Source organism: Trichoderma aggressivum (genome assembly GCF_033847375.1).
Source record: "Trichoderma aggressivum f. europaeum strain CBS 100526 chromosome Unknown scaffold_009, whole genome shotgun sequence".
In the NCBI taxonomy this organism is placed as follows: Eukaryota; Fungi; Ascomycota; class Sordariomycetes; order Hypocreales; family Hypocreaceae; genus Trichoderma; species Trichoderma aggressivum.
This window is the reverse complement of record NW_026946375.1, coordinates 1-18,367: the sequence shown is the minus strand read 5'-3', so window position 1 is coordinate 18,367 and position 18,367 is coordinate 1. Positions and strand designations below refer to the sequence as shown.

Sequence of the window (18,367 nt, the reverse complement as noted above, 5' to 3'; positions counted from 1 at the left end):
AAAGCGAGGGCTCAGTCTCTGCTTCGGGAGTCCTTTTCCAGCGTGACATCACTGGGGATGGAGGCTGAGGGTTACCTTGACGGTCAAGGCTCCAGAAGAAGAGTTTTGAACAGGCAAATCATAAGAGCTTCGACGACGACAAGCCCCTGGTTCGCAGCGTACGAGGACAAACCACAACAAGCCACCACGTGAAGAATTGCATTGCATGGCCAGTCGTGCAGAAAAACTAGACCAAGCCACAGGTTCAATAACATCTTGGTCAACAACTCTCCCACCCTTCTGCTCTTTGCTCCTCACTCGCCCCTTTGGTTCCACGAATCAGTGCCGCCAAGGCCCCCAACCTGATCGTCATATCGAGCGGAATCTCGTTTGACCCACGTCGGTCGGCCATCATCCACCGAGCTCAGTCTCAGTTGACTATTGAAAGTCACCTCATCTGACGCAAAACCTATCCTCTGATTAAATTTTTGGGCTGTTTCTCGCCTTTTCATTCCACTTCTGTCTTCCCGTGGACATCTTTTCTTTTCCCCTTTGCTCCTCTGTCGTGCAGATCGTCGCTCCTCTCCTGTCCTTTAAGAGGCGCTCGCCCCCACGACAAATCTCCTACCCAAAGCCTCATCAATCACTCTACTTCACGCAAGCCCTGCCATTGGAGGAATCCCTGCCCATCAGCATTCTCCTGTGCCCCTCCTCCTCCAACCGCTTACGAACTTGACCATGTCTCGAGGCTTCTCAAGCCTTCGACGGCCTCTGCTAGGCTTGGGCGTCGTCGCCACCGCTGGAAGCGCCGTTGTCTATTCTCGCACCAGGATATCTCACTCTACACACAAGCCGATCGCCGAAGTCAAGCGAGATAGCAATGGCCGCATCGTTCCGCCATCGTTCCCCGCCATTTCCTCCCGGCTGGAGCAGCTGGAGCAGCTGAAGCGACACAGCAAAGCAAACGAGAATCTTGAAGAGTACGACCTCCTCATTATCGGAGCTGGCGCGACCGGCGCCGGCATTGCACTCGACGCCGTGACTCGAGGCCTCAAAGTGGCCATCGTGGATCGCGATGACTTCTCCGCGGGCACCAGCTCCAAAAGCACCAAGCTGGTCCACGGCGGCGTGCGCTATCTCGAAAAGGCCGTCATGAACCTGGACTACTCCCAGCTGCAGCTGGTCATGGAGGCGCTGCACGAGCGCAAGACGTTCCTCAAAATCTCGCCTCACCTCTCCAACTCTCTTCCCATTCTGCTGCCCCTCAAGAACTGGTTCCAGGCCCCCTACATGTGGATTGGCACAAAGGCCTACGACTTGCTGGCCGGCTCACAGGGCATCGAGGGCTCGTACTTTATGAGCAAAAGCAAGGCCATCGCCAACTTCCCTCTGCTGCGCTCAGACGACATGGTTGGTGCCTTGATTTACTACGATGGCCAGCACAACGACTCCCGAATGAACGTTTCTCTTGCGCTTACTGCCCAGCTTTACGGCGCCACCGTCCTGAACCACGTCGAGGTCACCGGCCTAGACAAGGACCAGAACGGAAGAATCCGCGGCGCGACCCTTCGCGATGTTCTGGGTAACGGCGACAAAGAGTTTACCGTGCGGGCCAAGGGCGTCATCAACGCCACCGGACCTTTTACAGACGCCGTCGAGCGCATGGACGACCCATCGCGCATGACTCTTGTAGCTCCCGCTTCCGGCGCCCACGTTATGCTTCCCGGCAGCGTGTGCCCCAACGGCATGGGCATGCTCGAGGCGGCAACTTCCGATGGACGAGTCGTCTTCGTGCTGCCCTGGCAGGGATACACCGTCGCCGGAACCACAGACAATGCTTGCGAGATCGAGAAGGAGCCGGTGGCGCAGAAGGAAGATGTGGACTTTATCCTGTCGGAAGTCAACAAGCTTCTGCGGCCCGAGGCGAAGCTTGGCCAATCTGATATCCTGGCCACTTGGTCTGGTGAGCATCAACCCCCCTACTGTGTTCATATAAAGAAAGACCTCGACTAATAAGTATATATAGGCATCCGACCTCTTGTTCGAGACCCCAAAGCCAAGAACACCGAATCCCTCGTACGAAGCCATCTCGTCACCGTTTCGCCGTCCGGTCTTTTGACCTGCGCTGGTGGCAAATGGACCACGTACCGCCAAATGGCCGAGGACGCAGTCGATGAGGCTGTCAAGACCTTTAGCCTTGCTCCAGCCGCCGTTGCCCTCCCCGATATCAGCGGTGCTGGTCTCCCTGGTGTGCAAACCACCGGCCGCTGCATCACCAAAGATGTTCCGCTCATCGGAGCCCATGGTTACTCTACGTCTCTTGCCTCTCAGCTCATGGAGGCTCACCATGTCGATGCCGATGTTGCCCACCACCTGGCCCACAACTATGGCGACCGCGCCTGGGCCGTCCTATCATCTTCCAACTCTGCCGCCACCCGTCTGATTCCCACGCTTCCCTTTATTGAAGCCGAAATCCGCCATGGTGTCAGGTCCGAAGCCGCCTGCACTGCCGCCGACCTCATCTCCCGCCGAACTCGCCTTGCCTTCCTCGACATTGAAAACGCACTGCGCGCACTGCCTCGTGTTATCGACGTCATGGGTGAGGAGCTCAGGTGGTCCGGCGATCGAAAGCAGCATGAATGGAAGGAGGCCGTCTCATTCTTCAAGTCAATGGGTCTGTCGCAGGACAAGCTCAACATCACCCGCAAAGAGGTCGAAGCCCTCCCTGCTCTTCCCATCAGGAAGCCCGAGGTGGCTGCTGCGCCAAAGGGGGTGGAATTGGGCAAGCTCGAAGCCAACGGTGTCCTGGCATAGGCTTTCGTGCATGAGATGGGCCTATGGAATCTGCTGACCGGCAACATCCATGAGTTCGGCAGGCAGATTCTTGTACATAGTATTTCTGCATGGAACGGGGTTATTTCATTGTTTTTTTTTCTTTTGTCTTTTGGAGCATGATACCTGGGATATCTAACTGGAAAGAAAGAGTGCGAAGATGCATTACATTGGGTAGAAGCAGCGGTTGGGATTTTAAGATATGGGAACCATAGACAGCTTGTCTTTTTTTTTCTTTAGTTCTTGTTTTTCTTTCTTATACATCAGTCATTAGGTATATCGATACTACTACTATACATGACCACATTCACATACTGCTTGTTGGATTTCCCTCGGTGACACTTACTATGTGAAGACGTTGAGATACTGCATTGACTCTTTCTACGTGGGCATTGAAACATGATTGGTTCAACAGGCTCAAATTTACCAAAGTAGCGACGTGGCCAAACTCTACTGATGCTTTCAGTGGCAGACGGAAGGCCTGATGCCGGCTAACAAGATCCATTGTAGAAAGTGAAGAGAAGGGGCAACACGCAGGTGCATGGCCTCGTAGAAGGAAGCAAGCAACTATCCAGGCAGTCGCATAGATGCTCTATATTTATATCTCGGCCACGGTCTCAACCTGGGTCTTTTCACTCTCCACCAACATCCGCTCTTGGAGCATCTGGCTTTTGGATCATCACTCTTTTCTGACATAGTTTACTCGCCATCAGATTCACCACCAGTCACATCTGCTCTGGCACAACGGCAAAGATGGCCTGGTTCAAGAATCTCGCACTCTTCTTTTTCGCCGTCACGCCATACGTCACAGCCCGCCCTTTGAAAACCGCCAGAGGATGCTCGGCTCTGGACGTGGAAGCCCTTGAGCCTGAGGCAAAGTACATTGTGACTCTCCACAGCAACATTTCGCCCTCCGAGTTCCAGTCACACATCGCCAAAATCAATGTCACCTATCATCGCAACTCTCTGAACGATGAGCAGAACAGGCCCTCTGGTGTCGAGAGGACATATGCCATTGGTGGCTACCGGGCATATTCCGGAGTCTTCGATAAAGACACCATCGCCGTGCTCTGGAACGATACAGATGTGAGTATGGCCACTCGTGCCGATGAATCTGTCTATTCTAACCCAAATGGATGTCTTCAGGTAGAAGAAATCGAGCGGGACGAGTACTTTACTGTCCAGCGGAAGCTTGTGACGCAGCGTCATGCTCCCTGGGGCCTTGCGGCTTTGTCTAGCAAGAAGCCCGGTGCCAAGTCGTACCGCTACGACAAGAGCGCGGGCAATGGCACGTTTGCGTACGTGGTTGATTCTGGCATCTTCACCAAGCACGAGGAATTCGGTGGGCGAGCAACGGTTGGGTACAGCGTAGATCCCGGTGTATTGTCGGACAATAGCGGACATGGAACTCATGTTTCTGGAATCATCGCGGGCAAGACCTTTGGTGTGGTCAAGCAGGCGGAACTCATCGGCGTCAAGGTGTTATTGGATGACAGCGGCTACATTTCGGACGTACTTGATGGTTTCCAATGGGCGGTCCAAGACATTGTCCTCAAGAACCGCCAAAGCCGTTCGGTCATCAACCTGTCTGTTGGTGAGTGACGCCGATGAGAAGGGACGCGGACGGAATCAACTGACACTGAGACAGGAGGTCCCCATTCTTTCGCCATGAATCAGGCCGTCGATGCGGCCTTTGATTTGGGAGTCCTCAGCGTCGTCGCAGCTGGAAACGAAGCAAGCCCAGCCCGATTCACGTCGCCTGCATCAGCACGAAGCGCCTTGACTGTGGGTGCCATCGACATCGAGTGGAATTCGTGCGACTTTTCCAATTTCGGCCCCGAAGTCAACATCCAAGCCCCTGGTTTGGACGTAGAGTCAGCCTTCATTGCCACAGTCAACGCAACCGCCACTTTGAGTGGCACTTCAATGGCGGCTCCCCATGTTGCTGGACTTGCCTTGTATCTGGCTGCCTTGGAAAAGACGGTAGACGCAAAGCAGCTGAGAGACAGGATCCTGGAACTGGCCCGCGGTGGCCAAGTGAAGGACCTGGCGAGCGAAACTCCCAACTTGATTGCTCACAACGGTGCTCGCTAGATACCTTTGCTGTTCTCTCCTCATACCTCATTGCCTTTTTTTTTCTTTATGACTCTTTTAGTGTAGCATCGGTATAGCATTATTGGTATAGTATTAATACAGAGTTTGGGAAGAGGTGATGGCGTTTACTCTTGAATCGAGTGATCCGCATACGTACAAACAACAAATAGTAGGGATTATGGTCGATATGCAAATGGCCACACAGCATAGAAAGACGGCTGTTTGCACTTGGCCTCGACACGAGTGACTTTTGCCTGGGCTTGATTTTTCTTCAAACCGTTCGCTTCAATGTGGGACCGCACACTATCAAAATTGCATCGGTTGTGATTTTTCAACATTTCTCAGTTCGTCAACTTTTTTTGCCTTGTTTACCTATCGTAATGCCAGAGGTGCAAGGCCAGCATATTCCCCCGTTGAAGCTCGAAACTTTTCGTACAATCTACTAGCTTTCTCAGTCTTGGAAGAACCATTATTTGCTAACGAGGTTGGTCGTGGAGCACATTATATTGTGAAGGACGATATCCTAATTGCTAACTATATTCATTATAGTCGTACTTTTTGAGATTTGGCTGAGGAGTAACAGAGACTGCTTCGACAGGAAAAATCAATGGATTCAGAAGGAAAAGCCATGGAAATTCGGCGTCGCCGTCGCTGGCACAGTCGCCGTAGTCGAAGCAGGTCCAACCGTTCCTCAACGACACCATCCCGAGCCAGATCTAGAGCGGTGAATTCGACGAACCCGGCGAGAAGAATGGTGATTCCCCCCTACAGCGGATACAACATTGTCGACTGGCACATCTACAGTCGGCTCACAACCGTGTGGAAGGCCGAGTCGCGGTCGTGGTCGGAGGGCGAGCGTCGAGACTTTGTCGGGTGGGTTTCCAGGGCACGCGTGACGGAAAGAGAAAACTCGATGGCGGACCATCCGCTGGCGGAGCACATGCGGTGCAACGCGCCGAGCTGGGGGCATTTCGTCATCTTGAGGGTCATGTTTGGGGCGTCGCAGTGCGCGAGGCAGAGCTGGTGGGGGGAGTTCAAGGGGAGGTATGGGCGGGCTGGGGAGGATGCGGCGCCGGGGGTTGTGCCGGGGGACGTGGACGAGGTTTTGAGGACGAATCGGATGAGGGCGCCTGCTATGATGAAGATTCCGACGATGGAGGTTGGGGGTTATGTGGAGGGGGATTGTGGGTGTTTGTGGTGTGTGAAGAAGGCGGCGGACAAGGCGAGTCGGGGGAGGACGTCGTCTTCGAGGACGGCGAGGAGGGAGGAGGGGGAGGGGGGGAAGTGTCCGAGGGGGGAGAGTATATTTACGGGGGAGGGGGAGACGTGGGAGGATCGAGAGCGGAGATGTGAGCGGGAGCAAGGGGTTGAGCCGGAAGAAGCACAGGATGGTGATGAGGATGATGAGGGTGATGATGGTGGTGATGATGGTGAGAGCGAGGAAAAGGATGAGGTTACTGAGGTTGTTACGCAGGCGACTTCTTTCAGGGAGAGAGGGACTCTTGAGTGTACGGATAGGGCGGAGAGGAGTTTGATGGAGGTTGTGGTTGAGCAGGGGAGCATGATTGAGACGCTGGTGAGGTTGGTGGAAAGGCAGCATAAGAGGATGGGGAGGTTGGAGAGGAGGGTGGATAGGGGGCAGAGGAGGAGCGAGGGTAATGTTTAATGGTGGGATGTGCAGAGGGTTATGAGGGAGTAAGTATGTAGGAGAGAGGCTGAGATTTGTGGTCGTGATGTTAATTTTGGCGTTGGTGTATGAGGCTGAATGGCTTGTCTTGAGGTTATTATTGAGTAGGTGGTTTTAATGTTTGATATTTAATTTTTATGTTTTTGTTTCTTTATTTGAGGTAGAATTTATTTGTTTATTGTAGTGTTGTGTATTGTAGTGTTGTGATGAATTATTTGCTTGTTCTGGTGGTTTATAGGGTAGCTCTGGATATTCGCAGCTTTGTGTGGTGGTGAGCGAGTCTTGTGGTTGATGTGCATGCTAAAATATATGTAGGCTTAGGTTGAGCTACACAGGTTTACCAAGAAGTAACAATTGAAGTTTCCATTATATTTATTTAATGTGAATTCGTTATGAGTACACTAATGGTGATATTTACTATTCACTTGATTCATTTCCATGGCAAGAGCAATGACTAATACACAGCCTTCTCTTTGCAAAGGAATTAAATTGATGCTACCAACTCCAACTTCCTGTGCCGAGTACTCGTACCAACAGAAACACGCCAGTGTCACACAAGTCGTCATGCCTCTGATACAAAGTGGCACGATGAATCACCTCAGGCCGTGCTGCCCAATCAGAGCAGACGCGGGCGGGGGAATTGCATGTGAAGTGATCAAGGCGGACACGTAAGAGCAGGTACCACGGAGGTACCGCGACTTTTGCCAGGCGGGGCAGCCGAGGTACCTTTGAGGTTTGCGCTTGTTTGCGTGATGGTGTTGACCTACTATACGAGTATATTAGGTACTAAGGGAAGAAGAGGAGATTAGCCGTTTGTGTAGCTAGACAATTCACGAATCGAGCCTGGAATTGGTCAAAGTTGGTGAGAGTTGACGCTGTTACATTATGAAAACCTGTTCCTTGGTTGTTATCTTGAGTACGGAGTACGTGTAGTTACACGGCCGTATGTGCGTAAAATCCTTTGTACAAGAGCTGGGCGAGGATTTGCTTGTTCCAGCGGCGGGGTTGCGGGGACTTTTGATGTTGCAATTGAATGCTTGATTCGACGTGGTTTGATTTGGGCGCCCGTGAATCGTGGAACCAGGTTGATACCCGATCGGCCCTTAAGGCAGAGGGCAAGGTCCAGCTCCATTGAAACTCAATCCTTGATTCCTCCTAGCGCTCGATACGGGTTAAAAGCTCAGCAGGGATGATTGGATTGATGGACGACAAGCTGGGATTCGATTTGATCCATGGATGGCATCTCATCTCCAGAGCCTCAGCGAGGAGCAGCGCTAAACCTCCGGCGCCCGCGGCCGCTGTGGCGGTTGTCCATCCGGGTGGTTGAAGAGCACATGGAGGGCTGTTTAATGCACTGTAGCACTGAAAGCTGTCTGTACCTATTAAAGCACGGAAGGGAGCTGTATTACATGTATTCATTGATCAATCTATCAGAGGTATTGATTGGAGGTGCCAATGTCCCCCCTTCGTACCGGTACCAGCGCACGCAACACACACCACTCGCATCACCCGATAACAATCGATTGAATGTACATGTACATGCGCCTCTGCATGATAAAGCTGCAAATATCCCGCATGCGAGTTATGTACACGTAGACTCTCGTCTCGTCTTGCCTCGACTTGACTCATCTCACCTTCGCCCTCTCAGCTTCGCTTCGCTTCTCCTTCACCCCTCTCCAGCAGCTGAGCTCCTTCGTTTTGCTCGCCATGGGTTCCGAGGACGACAGTCAGCAGAAGCCCGTCATCATCGTCGGCGGCGGCCTGGCCGGCCTCGTCGCTGCCTTTGAGCTGGCCGAGCGCAAAGTGCCGTCGCTCATCATCGACCAGGAGAACGAGAGCAGCCTGGGAGGACAGGCCTTTTGGTCCCTGGGCGGCCTGTTCCTGGTCAACTCGTACTACCAGCGCCGCATGGGCATCAAGGACTCGCGGGAGCTGGCCATGCGCGACTGGCTGGGGTCTGCCGGCTTCGACCGTGACGAGGACTACTGGCCGCGGCAGTGGGCAAAGGCCTTTGTGGACTTTGCCGCCGACGAGTTTGAGGACTATGTGAGGGCCCGCGGGCTGGGATTCCTCTTCAACGTGGGCTGGGCCGAGCGCGGCGATGGAAGGGCTGACGGCCATGGAAACTCGGTGCCGCGCTTCCACATTGCCTGGGGAGCTGGGCCGGAGGTTGTTCGCATCTTTGCGGATCCCGTCAAGAAGGCGGCGGAGGAGGGGCTGGTGCAGTTCAAGTTCCGGCATCAGGTTGACGAGCTCATCGTCGACGGCACAGGACGAGCTGTCGGCGTCAAGGGCAGCGTTCTGGAGGAGGATGACCAGGCCAGAGGCGTCAAGACGTCACGGACTGTTGTCGACTCCTTCGAGCTCTACGGCTCCGCCATCATCGTCACCTCGGGTGGCATTGGCGGCGACATTGAGGCCGTGAAGCGGAACTGGCCCGTGGAAAGACTGGGACCAAAGGTGCCCGATTACTTGGTCATCGGCGTGCCCGCCCACGTCGACGGCCGCATGCTTCACATCTCGGAGAGCGCCGGTGCCAACATTGTCAACCGTGACCGCATGTGGCACTACACCGAGGGTCTGCAGAACTGGGATCCCATCTGGCCCGAGCACGGCATCCGCATCCTGCCGGCCCCTTCGTCTCTCTGGCTGGACGCTTCTGGCAAACGCTTCCCCCCGTATCTGTTCCCCGGATCCGATACTCTCAGCACGCTCAAGGCCATCTGCGCAACGGGCTACGACTACAGCTGGTTCATCCTTGACCAGTCCATCATTGCGCGTGAATTCGCCCTCTCTGGCTCGGAGCAGAACCCTGATCTGACGGCCAAGAGCATCTGGGAGGTGTTCAAGAACAGAATCTTTAGCAAGAAGGGAACAATGAATGTGCAATTGTTCCAGGAAAACGGCAAGGATTTCATTGTCCGGGATACCCTCAAGGAGCTGGTGGCCGGCATGAACGAGCTGGCCAAGGAGCGCAACGGCCCCGTCCTGGAATACGAAAAGGTCAAGGAGGTTGTCGACGCTCGTGACGACCAGTTCAACAACACCTACTCAAAAGACGCCCAGGCCATGCTCATCCACAATGCGAGAACGTACTGGCCAGACAAGCGCAGCCGTGTTGCGGCGCCTCACCGCCTGCAAGACCCTGCCCACGGCCCATTGATTGCAGTTCGACTCAACCTGCTCAGCCGCAAGACGCTCGGCGGCATCGAGACTAACCTCAACAGCAACGTCATGAGGAAAGACATGACGCCGTTCCCGGGGCTCTACGCCGCCGGTGAAGTGGCGGGATTCGGCGGCGGAGGCGTTCACGGCTACAACGCGCTCGAGGGAACGTTCTTGGGAGGCTGCATCTTTTCCGGCCGCACAGCCGGGCGAGCTGTAGCAGACGAGTTGTCCGAGGTCGTCAAGGAGTGAAAAGAAAAACCCCCTCATACAACTTCTTAATGCGAGGAACGGAATAAAGGGCATGCGGTGGGAGTTGGCATTCTTGATTTAGTGTTAAGGCTATTGGTTATCCTATTGATGCAATGACATTCATGTGTAAACGACACGACGTGCGTATTTTTCCTATTTGACGGTCCATCATCTTTCCACTGCCCTAGTTTCGAGAAAGAGGCGTCGTTTTATGTAGCTAGTTTGGAGACTTGGAGTCGTCAAGGAACCGGGGTGTTGCCATGTGAGGCTAAATAGCTGATTGGTGGAACATTTCGCAACCAGCTTGTTCGGAAGAATCCCCCGAACCCCCAAATCTGGGTTTTGCCGTGATGCAACTCTGCATCGTTCATCTTTGTGGGCAACTTGAATTGGAATGGGGTGATTTGCGGACAAGTATCCGTCCGTTCATGGATGGCTTGACAGAATCTGGGGTTTAAAACCTGGGGAAAAGACAGGGGTGGGCCTCCTTTTGTCTATAAGATGAAGCTGACGGCCGTTCATCTTGGCAATCAAGCTCAAGTTGGAAGGACAGCAAGACTTCAACTGACTGGTTCTGACATCAATTGACATCGCCGCGATGCACTTCTCTTCCCTTTCTCTTGCTCTGCTCTCTGCCGCGGGCGTGGCCAACGCCTTGCCTGGCTTTGGAAGCCTCTGGCCCTGGTCGTCAAAGATCCCCAACACCGTCGTCATTGATGGCTACCGCCTCGTTGAAGCAAAGCTGCTTCTCACCTTGGGCGATGGCGCCCTCAAGAAGGAGTTGAAGCATCTCACTGCCCAGGCGGATAGCTGGCTCGGCCAAGGCCCCTGGACCGTCACCGCAAAGACGAAAGCTCCCCCCAACGGCACGATCCACGACTACTCGTCTCAGGCGCCGTACTGGTGGCCCAGCCCCAACTCGCCAGATGGATGTCCCTACATCCAAAAGGACGGCGTTCGCAATCCCGAGGTCGACCAGTACCAGGACCGCGTGTCGGTCGGCATGATGTTCAACTCGACCTATGTCTTGTCGCTGGCCTGGTACTACACCGGCAACCCAAAGTACTCCAAGCACGCGGCCGACATCCTCCGCACCTGGTTCCTCGAGCCCAAGACGGCCATGAGCCCCAACCTGGACCACGCCCAGATCATCCCCTGCGCCAACTCGGGCCGGTCCATCGGCATCATCGACTTCAGCCAGGAGTACACAAACGTCATCGACGCCGTCGCCATCCTCAACACGGGCGCCCCCGGCTGGACCAAGGCCGACGGCAAGGCCTTTGTCGCCTGGAACAAGCAGTTCCTGGCGTGGCTCGCCGACTCGCCCTTTGGCGTCGAGGAGGCCGCCGCCAAGAACAACCACGGCACCTACGCCAACATGCAGATCGCCGCCCTCGCCCTCTTCACGGGAAACGTCTCGCTGGCCGTCCAGCGCGCGCAGCTCGCAAAGACCTTCATCGACAGCCAAATCACCGCCAACGGGTCGCAGCCGCAGGAGCTCAGCCGCACGCGCAGCTTCCACTACTCCAACTTTGACCTGACGGCGCACCTCCGCTACGCGCTCATCGCCCGCAAGGTCGGCGTCGACTTGTTCAAGTACAAGGGGCCGCAGGGCCAGACGCTGTTCAAGGCCGTCGAGTTTCTTGTCCCTGCGGCGTCGGGCGGCGCGGGCAAGTGGACGTATCCCGAGCTGGCCTTTACGCAGTACGCGGCGACGGACAACGTCAGGGCGGCGGCGCAGGAGGGCGACTGGGCTGCTGCCAAGGTCGTGTCGAAGCTGGTTGCGCCGCCTGGAGGGGATATTTTCGGGCTGAGGCCGGCGCCGCAGCAGTTGGATAGCATTGCGACGGTTGGATAAGAGAGAGATGGTGAATTTAGCCCCTTGTCTTACACCCCAAGACAAGGGAGTCTCTCTTATCTTGTTATTGGGCTTTATATAGATGCCATGTGGAAGGACGGGTGGCTGGAATGAATAATGCTATCTTTACTTTCTTCGTCTAATTCTACCATTTACTACCTGTCATATCCATCTTTAGATACTAACTAGTCGATGCTATATATTCTCAGACATTCAATAACTCACACTGTAAGCCTGCCAGTATCCCAGCCCCCCAGTCAAAGAAGCATAGCTCGACGATCCTCCGCCGCCAATAGACAGATACCTTTGCGTGCCCTTGACATTGAACGCATATCCGCTCCCGCTCTTGTAGCTCACAGTAAAGACAACCGCATTCCGGGCATCATTGCAGAGAACTCCCGACTCGCAAATATACTTGCTGCCCGCATCGTCAGAAAGCGTGAAATCCGCTCCTCCAATCTCCACCGCGTGCGCAATCCAGCGCTGAGACGGCGTGTCGTGTCGTGCGGTGGCTTGGCTGACAGTAAGAGCGCCATCATACGTCGTCATTTGCGCGAGAGCGAAGCCGTTTGCTTCGAGGACAATGTGGCGGCCCTCGGTGAGCATCCCGCGCATGGGCTTGAACCCCTGCTCGACTTGGCTGGGCATGTCTGCAATCACGCCGTCGCCGGTATACGGAACGGGAGGCTGGACGTCCGAGTACAGAGCCTGGCAGTACGACGAACCGTCGTAGACGCCGTTGGAATCGGTGTGCGGCGTCTGCGGCGGGGGAATCGCCGGGATGGAGTAATCGGGGTTGTCAAAGTCAAAGGCGTCGACGAGGTCGGACATGTGATCGCGGCGCCAGCCGACCATCTGGTCCGTGGTGACGTTGCGTCCCTTTGCGGCCTGCCACTTCTCAACAAAGAGGATCTGCGAGTTGTGGTCGCTGTGAGCGGTGAAGACGCCGCCCTTGCGCGTCCACGGGGAGACGATGTAAAAGGGCAGCCGGAAGCCGGGGCCGAGAAACGTGTAGCCGACTTGGCCGTACGGGTCCTGGATCCATTCGCCAGACGTGCCGGCCGGGGAGTGGTAGGGGCTGACGTGGTCGAACCAGCCGCCGGTTTCGTCGTAGGAGAAGATGAGGGCTGTTTTGTTGTACTTGGGTGAGTTGAGCACGGCCTGGGCGACCTGGTATTGCAGCCAGGCGCCGTCGTGAGGCGCATAAGGGGGATGTTCGGAGAGTTCCATGGGGCCGACAATGTACGAGACTTCGGGGAGAGTGCCGTTGGCAGCTTGAGCGTAGAAGGTGTCGAGGGAGAGGCCCTTCATGCCTCTGTTGTACAGGCTGGAACCGGGTTCGGCATCCTGGAATTGCTGAAATCTGGCATACGAGTTGTCGTCGAAATTGTCCTCGTCCTGGAAGACTTGCCAATCAACACCGGCGTCTTCGTAGTACTCGCCAACAGTCTTCCACTTGAGGGGGTAGCAGTTGAAGCCGCCAGTTTCACAGCCCGGGGTGATGTTGTTGTCGATGTACGGGTTGCCGCCTTGGTCTGGGGTCTGAGGGCCACCGGGGGCGTTGACACTGCCGGAGAGCCATGTCACTCTGTTGGGATTGGTGGCAGCAACAACACCTTCCTGGGGTTCTTTGTTAGTCTTGTTTCGTCTAGTCTTCTGAATGGTAAACCTGCCTGGTACATGTCACCAACGACAAAGTTCTCGGCCAAGGCGAACTGAATAGGGATATCCTGACGCTTGTAGAATCCAATGCTGTAAGGGCTGTTACCCACGGCCCAATGGTCGTTGCTCCCGCCATTCCAGGCGGCATGGTTATCCTGCCAGCTGTTGGTCCCCGTAATCATGCATTGGGTTGATTCGGTCCAGTTGCCGCCGAGATAGTTGATGTAAAAGGGCGTCACGAAGTCGGTCTCGTTGGTCAATTGGGGATTGGTCAATTGCTTCCAGACCGGCACGCCGTCGTTCATCTGCAGATTCGCATCGCCGAAACCTCGAACACCCGCCATGGTGCCGAAGTAGTGGTCAAACGCCCGGTTTTCTAAACTCCAGTGTTAACAAGCTGGCTCAAGGACATTTTCAGACACATGTGATTGTTACATACCCTGCATGAAGAGGACGACATGGTCAATATCCTTCAAGCTTCCAGCTCGGACAAGACCAATGATGCAAAACAGGCTTGCCGACGCCGGCCCTAAGCTCCTGAGGAGAGGCATTCTTGGTGATTGGGAAAATGAAGTGAGGAAGAATGCTAGGACACAAGCAATTCTATCCACCTCGTTTCACTGCAGAGGACGGCGAACTACTTAAGCAAACATGCTCAAATAAGCATCACGGACCTTTTAAACTGAACAATCCATGAATTGAGCCTCTGTGCGCATACAATCAGAGACCGCCCCCCCCCTCATGTCTAACCCCGACAACGTGATTTGTCCATCGCGGTGTAGCATTGCGGCCTCAAGCGCGGCAGTCCGTGCCGAGCATAAGCTGTTGCTGCTGCTCTTGCGGTTAAAGAGCAATGGATAAAGGGAAAACGCGAGGTTACATCTTCTCTCAACTAGGAAAATACAAGGTCGTAGGAGTAAGTGGCCCCCGGTACTGACAGGGATCTTTTTAGCATAGGGCTTTGTATCTTTTATTGTTGTTATTATTGTATTGCTTGGCGCCTGTGATTACTAGAGGATCTGGCTGCTGGGTGTAGTAAGGGGCGTGCTAGGCTACCTAGCTAGTAGAAAAGAGTACTAAATACATAGAAGATTCCTCCTTTATTATATAACAGACTATAGTAATAATTAGACTGTTCTATACCCCTGTTTTCCCATGTCTTTATAGGCCTACAAGGTAAGCGTATATTACGTAAGACGCGCGTCTTCTATAGGGGCATAAAAAGGAACCTAGGTTACTAACCACCTTCCTACCCTTTTTACCTATTCAGTATATACACGAAAACAGCTTTGTATTGCGCCTCTGCCTTATTAGTAAGGTATTGTAAGGGAGTGGCCCAGAGGGCTCCAGCGATAGCTAGCGCTGCTATTCCCTAGCAGGGTTACCGCTTGCTAATTGCATTATAAACAGCAAAAGAATACAAATTAAACTTGCTGACAGCTGTAAGTTCAACTAGCTATATAAGGCTTGTAGGGCTCCCTTGTGGGAATAAGGATCGGGGACAGCCCGAATCCATAATATACTCTATTACCTCGCAAAATTCGCCTGTGGGTACTCTCCATAAATTAGCCGTGCTGCAAGGTAATCTTGCAGCAGCGTTATACTATATTCAGTAAGATTAACTGCTTAATAAGTGTATGCTTAACCTATAATAGCATAGTCTAATAGATCTTTCTTCCTAAACTACTATAGTCTGGTCCTAAAATTAGACTGTGGGTTTAAAATCTGAAGAGACCCATAGGCGAATTTGGCGAGGTAATACAGTACCTCACTTCCCATGCTTCCCTTACAGGCCTTACCTCGCACCCCCAGCCTCTGCCTGGCCTTACGTTTATGCGCCTTAAGGGCTGCAGGCCCCTGTAAGCCTAAGCCCAGAACCCCCCTATAGGGCTCCTATGTAACCCCTATTCGGTTACAACCTGGGTTCGAACCTAAGACCTTCAAGGGTAGGTAGTAAGTTTAACTGTAAGGGAGTGGCCCAGAGGGCTTTAGTGATAGCTAGCGCTGCTATTCCCTAGTGGGGTTACCGCTTGCTGATTACGTTATAAATAGCAAAAGGATATAAATTGACTTTATTAACAGCTCTAAGTTTAACTAGCTATATAAGGCTTATAGGGCTCCCTTATAGTTATAGGGATTAGGTATAGCCTGAGTCCATAATAGGTATTAGGTCTAAAAAGGATTATTTAGAAGCAGCTTATAGTGTTATAAGCCTGGGCTTTATATTTAGGGTTATCTTATTAAAATATAGGGTAGTAAAACACTTGATATTTTACATATAAGTTATTTATAGTAATTATAGCCTTGTAATAGCCTAGTATATTAATTATTAAATTTTATAAAAATTTAGTTAATACTGCGTCTTAAGCTTTATATATAATAACGCATAACTAATTATAAATTATAGTCTCTTATGGATAATAGTCCTAAATGACCGCTGTATAAGCATCATATTTTATGAGATAATATAATATACTTAATTTTCTAAAAGTCAAAGGCCTAGCTTAATTATGTTTCAGGTATAACTAAGTTAATATATTAGTTTAATACTACAATGCTTATATTAGGTCTCCTAGGCATAGCTATCTTCACAAAAAGCCTATAAATAAGAGGTATAGGGAAATAAAAATATTAAAAATTAAAAAAAATCATTTATGTAAGGTACTTAAATACCCTTATTAAAACACTCCTATTAGTACCTAGCCCACTGGGGCCAATTTAGCCAGGTACCTTATAAGTCTTTTTAGATTTTAACCCTATAGTTTAATTTTAGGACTAGACTATAATATTTTAGGATAGTTTATTGACAGCTAGGGAACGCACCTTTGAACTGGGCCATTAACACCTAAACACCTTTATAAGCCACCTAGCTTATCTAGCTACTATAAGGACCATAGCGTAAGAATAAGATTATAGTATTATTTAATTTAGCTGCCGCGGCCTTATTTTAACTAAAATAAAGCTACTATCTTAGCTAGGGTTATTTTTATTATAATAATATATTTTAATTTTTCTATTTAACTAAAAGAAATATTTCTTATTTTATATTACTAAGCTAGCTAAAGTCTAGCTTAATTATTTATTTTAGTTAATATTAATTACTAATTATAAACCTAATTAAGAATTTTTATTAAAAGCTTTTTTTTAAAATTTAAAAGTAAATTTTAAGAGTTTTTACTTAAAAATTTTATAATAATAACTTATTATCCTAGGGATTATTTAATCTTTTTATATTCTCTATAGTTTTTAAAAAAAAATTAACTTTAAAAAAAATTATAAAAAAAATATTATATTTTACTTAAGCTTAATTAATTAATTATAAAGGAAATTTTTTAATTTTAGTTTATTACTATTTTTATATTTTAATTATAATTTTTTATATTTTTATTACTTTTAATTAATTTTAGATTTTTCTTATTTTTAGTAAAATTACTTACTTTTTTTTTATTACTTTAATATTTTATAAATAGCTACTTATTTACTATAAATACTTTAGGTTACTAAGGATTTTTATAAGTTTATAATAACTTTATAAATATAATTTTAAATATTTTTATTTATTACTTTTATAAAAATAAGAAAGTAAAAGCTATTTAATATAAAAGTTTAAAAAACTTAGTAAAAGTATAATATTTTTATTTTTTTTATAAAGCTAATAATTATTTTATATTTAGCCTTTTTAAAGTACTTTAATAAAAAGTAATTTTTTAATTTAATATACTTATTTATAATTACCTAAGTTTTATAAATACTTTTTTTATTATTAATTATATTAAGCTATTTTACTTAATAATTATTATTTTAGTTTATTAATTATTTATAAATTTTATTAATATTATTATTTTCCTTATTTTATAATTTAAGGAATTTTAAAAATTTAATTATATATTTTAATTAATTAATTCCTAGTATTTAAGGTATTTCTTTAATACTATTATTAATTAGCTATATTATAAAAGCTTTCTTATACTTAATATAAATATTTAATATATAAAATTATTAATTATATTTTTAATTTCCTACTTAATAAGCTTATTAACTATTATTAATTATAAATATTATAAAAAAATAACTAGGTTTTTAATTAAATAAGGCTAATATAAATTTTAGTTTTTATTTTATAAGTAATTTAAATAAAGGAGAACTTTTTATAAGTAATCTTACTAATAGTAAACTTCTTAAAGATAGGTTTATAAATATTAAAACTTTACTTATATATCTTTAGGCTATATTATTTATAAGTAATATAATTTAGCTAAGTAAATAACTTAAAATTATATATATTCCTAAGGTAATTATAAGTATAAGTAGTAATTAAAATAAAATAGTTAAAAATAATTATTAAAAATAAAAAGGGGTATTTTATTAACTAAAAGTCTTAGTTATAGCTTTATTTTAAATAAGGGACTTAAGGTAAAAGTCTAATAGTTAATAAATTAATTAATTTTTACTTAATTAAAGTAAAAAAATATATATTTTAAAAAAATATAAGTTTATTTACTTTAAAAATCCTTTATAAAAATTTAATTATTAAGCTAAATATAAACTTTATACTTTTTTACTTTATTATTTTATTATAAATTCTTAAGTAATTTATAAAGGTTATTTAAGTTTTATAAATACTAATATTTTTAAAATTACTAAAACTCCTTATATTTTATAATATTAAGTTTATTTAAAGCTATAATTTTAAATATAAAAAGTATAAATAAAACTTTAGCTTTTACTAAAGTATAATTAAGTTAATATAAATATTAGTTTTTAATTTTAAAATTAAATATTTTTTATATTAGTTATTATTATTTTAAATATATTTATAAAATACTTATCTTATATAA

General features: G+C 48.4%; 5 protein-coding genes across 5 annotated transcripts; 4 read left to right on the top strand and 1 right to left on the bottom strand.

Annotated features, from left to right (window-relative positions):
• Nucleotides 1-717: 717 nt before the first annotated feature.
• On the top strand, nucleotides 718-2,793 carry Triagg1_3125 (uncharacterized protein; the record flags this gene model as incomplete). The annotated part of the gene is made up of 2 exons (XM_062897383.1): nucleotides 718-1,942; nucleotides 2,006-2,793. The coding sequence occupies 2 exons, from the start codon at nucleotides 718-720 to the stop codon at nucleotides 2,791-2,793; spliced, it is 2,013 nt and encodes a 670-aa protein (XP_062757649.1).
• A 771-nt stretch (nucleotides 2,794-3,564) lies between these two features.
• Triagg1_3124 (uncharacterized protein) lies at nucleotides 3,565-6,571 on the top strand (the record flags this gene model as incomplete). The annotated part of the gene is made up of 4 exons (XM_062897382.1): nucleotides 3,565-4,405; nucleotides 4,460-4,894; nucleotides 5,455-5,629; nucleotides 5,677-6,571. 4 exons carry the CDS (start codon nucleotides 3,565-3,567, stop codon nucleotides 6,569-6,571), a joined length of 2,346 nt encoding a protein of 781 aa, XP_062757648.1.
• A 1,728-nt stretch (nucleotides 6,572-8,299) lies between these two features.
• On the top strand, nucleotides 8,300-10,009 carry Triagg1_3123 (uncharacterized protein; the record flags this gene model as incomplete). The annotated part of the gene is made up of 1 exon (XM_062897381.1): nucleotides 8,300-10,009. One exon carries the CDS (start codon nucleotides 8,300-8,302, stop codon nucleotides 10,007-10,009), a length of 1,710 nt encoding a protein of 569 aa, XP_062757647.1.
• A 598-nt stretch (nucleotides 10,010-10,607) lies between these two features.
• On the top strand, nucleotides 10,608-11,867 carry Triagg1_3122 (CAZyme family PL38; the record flags this gene model as incomplete). The annotated part of the gene is made up of 1 exon (XM_062897380.1): nucleotides 10,608-11,867. One exon carries the CDS (start codon nucleotides 10,608-10,610, stop codon nucleotides 11,865-11,867), a length of 1,260 nt encoding a protein of 419 aa, XP_062757646.1.
• Nucleotides 11,868-12,080: 213 nt separating this feature from the next.
• On the bottom strand, nucleotides 12,081-14,080 carry Triagg1_3121 (uncharacterized protein; the record flags this gene model as incomplete). The annotated part of the gene is made up of 3 exons (XM_062897379.1): nucleotides 12,081-13,487; nucleotides 13,559-13,905; nucleotides 13,969-14,080. The coding sequence occupies 3 exons, from the start codon at nucleotides 14,078-14,080 to the stop codon at nucleotides 12,081-12,083; spliced, it is 1,866 nt and encodes a 621-aa protein (XP_062757645.1).
• Between the last annotated feature and the right edge of the window lie 4,287 nt (nucleotides 14,081-18,367).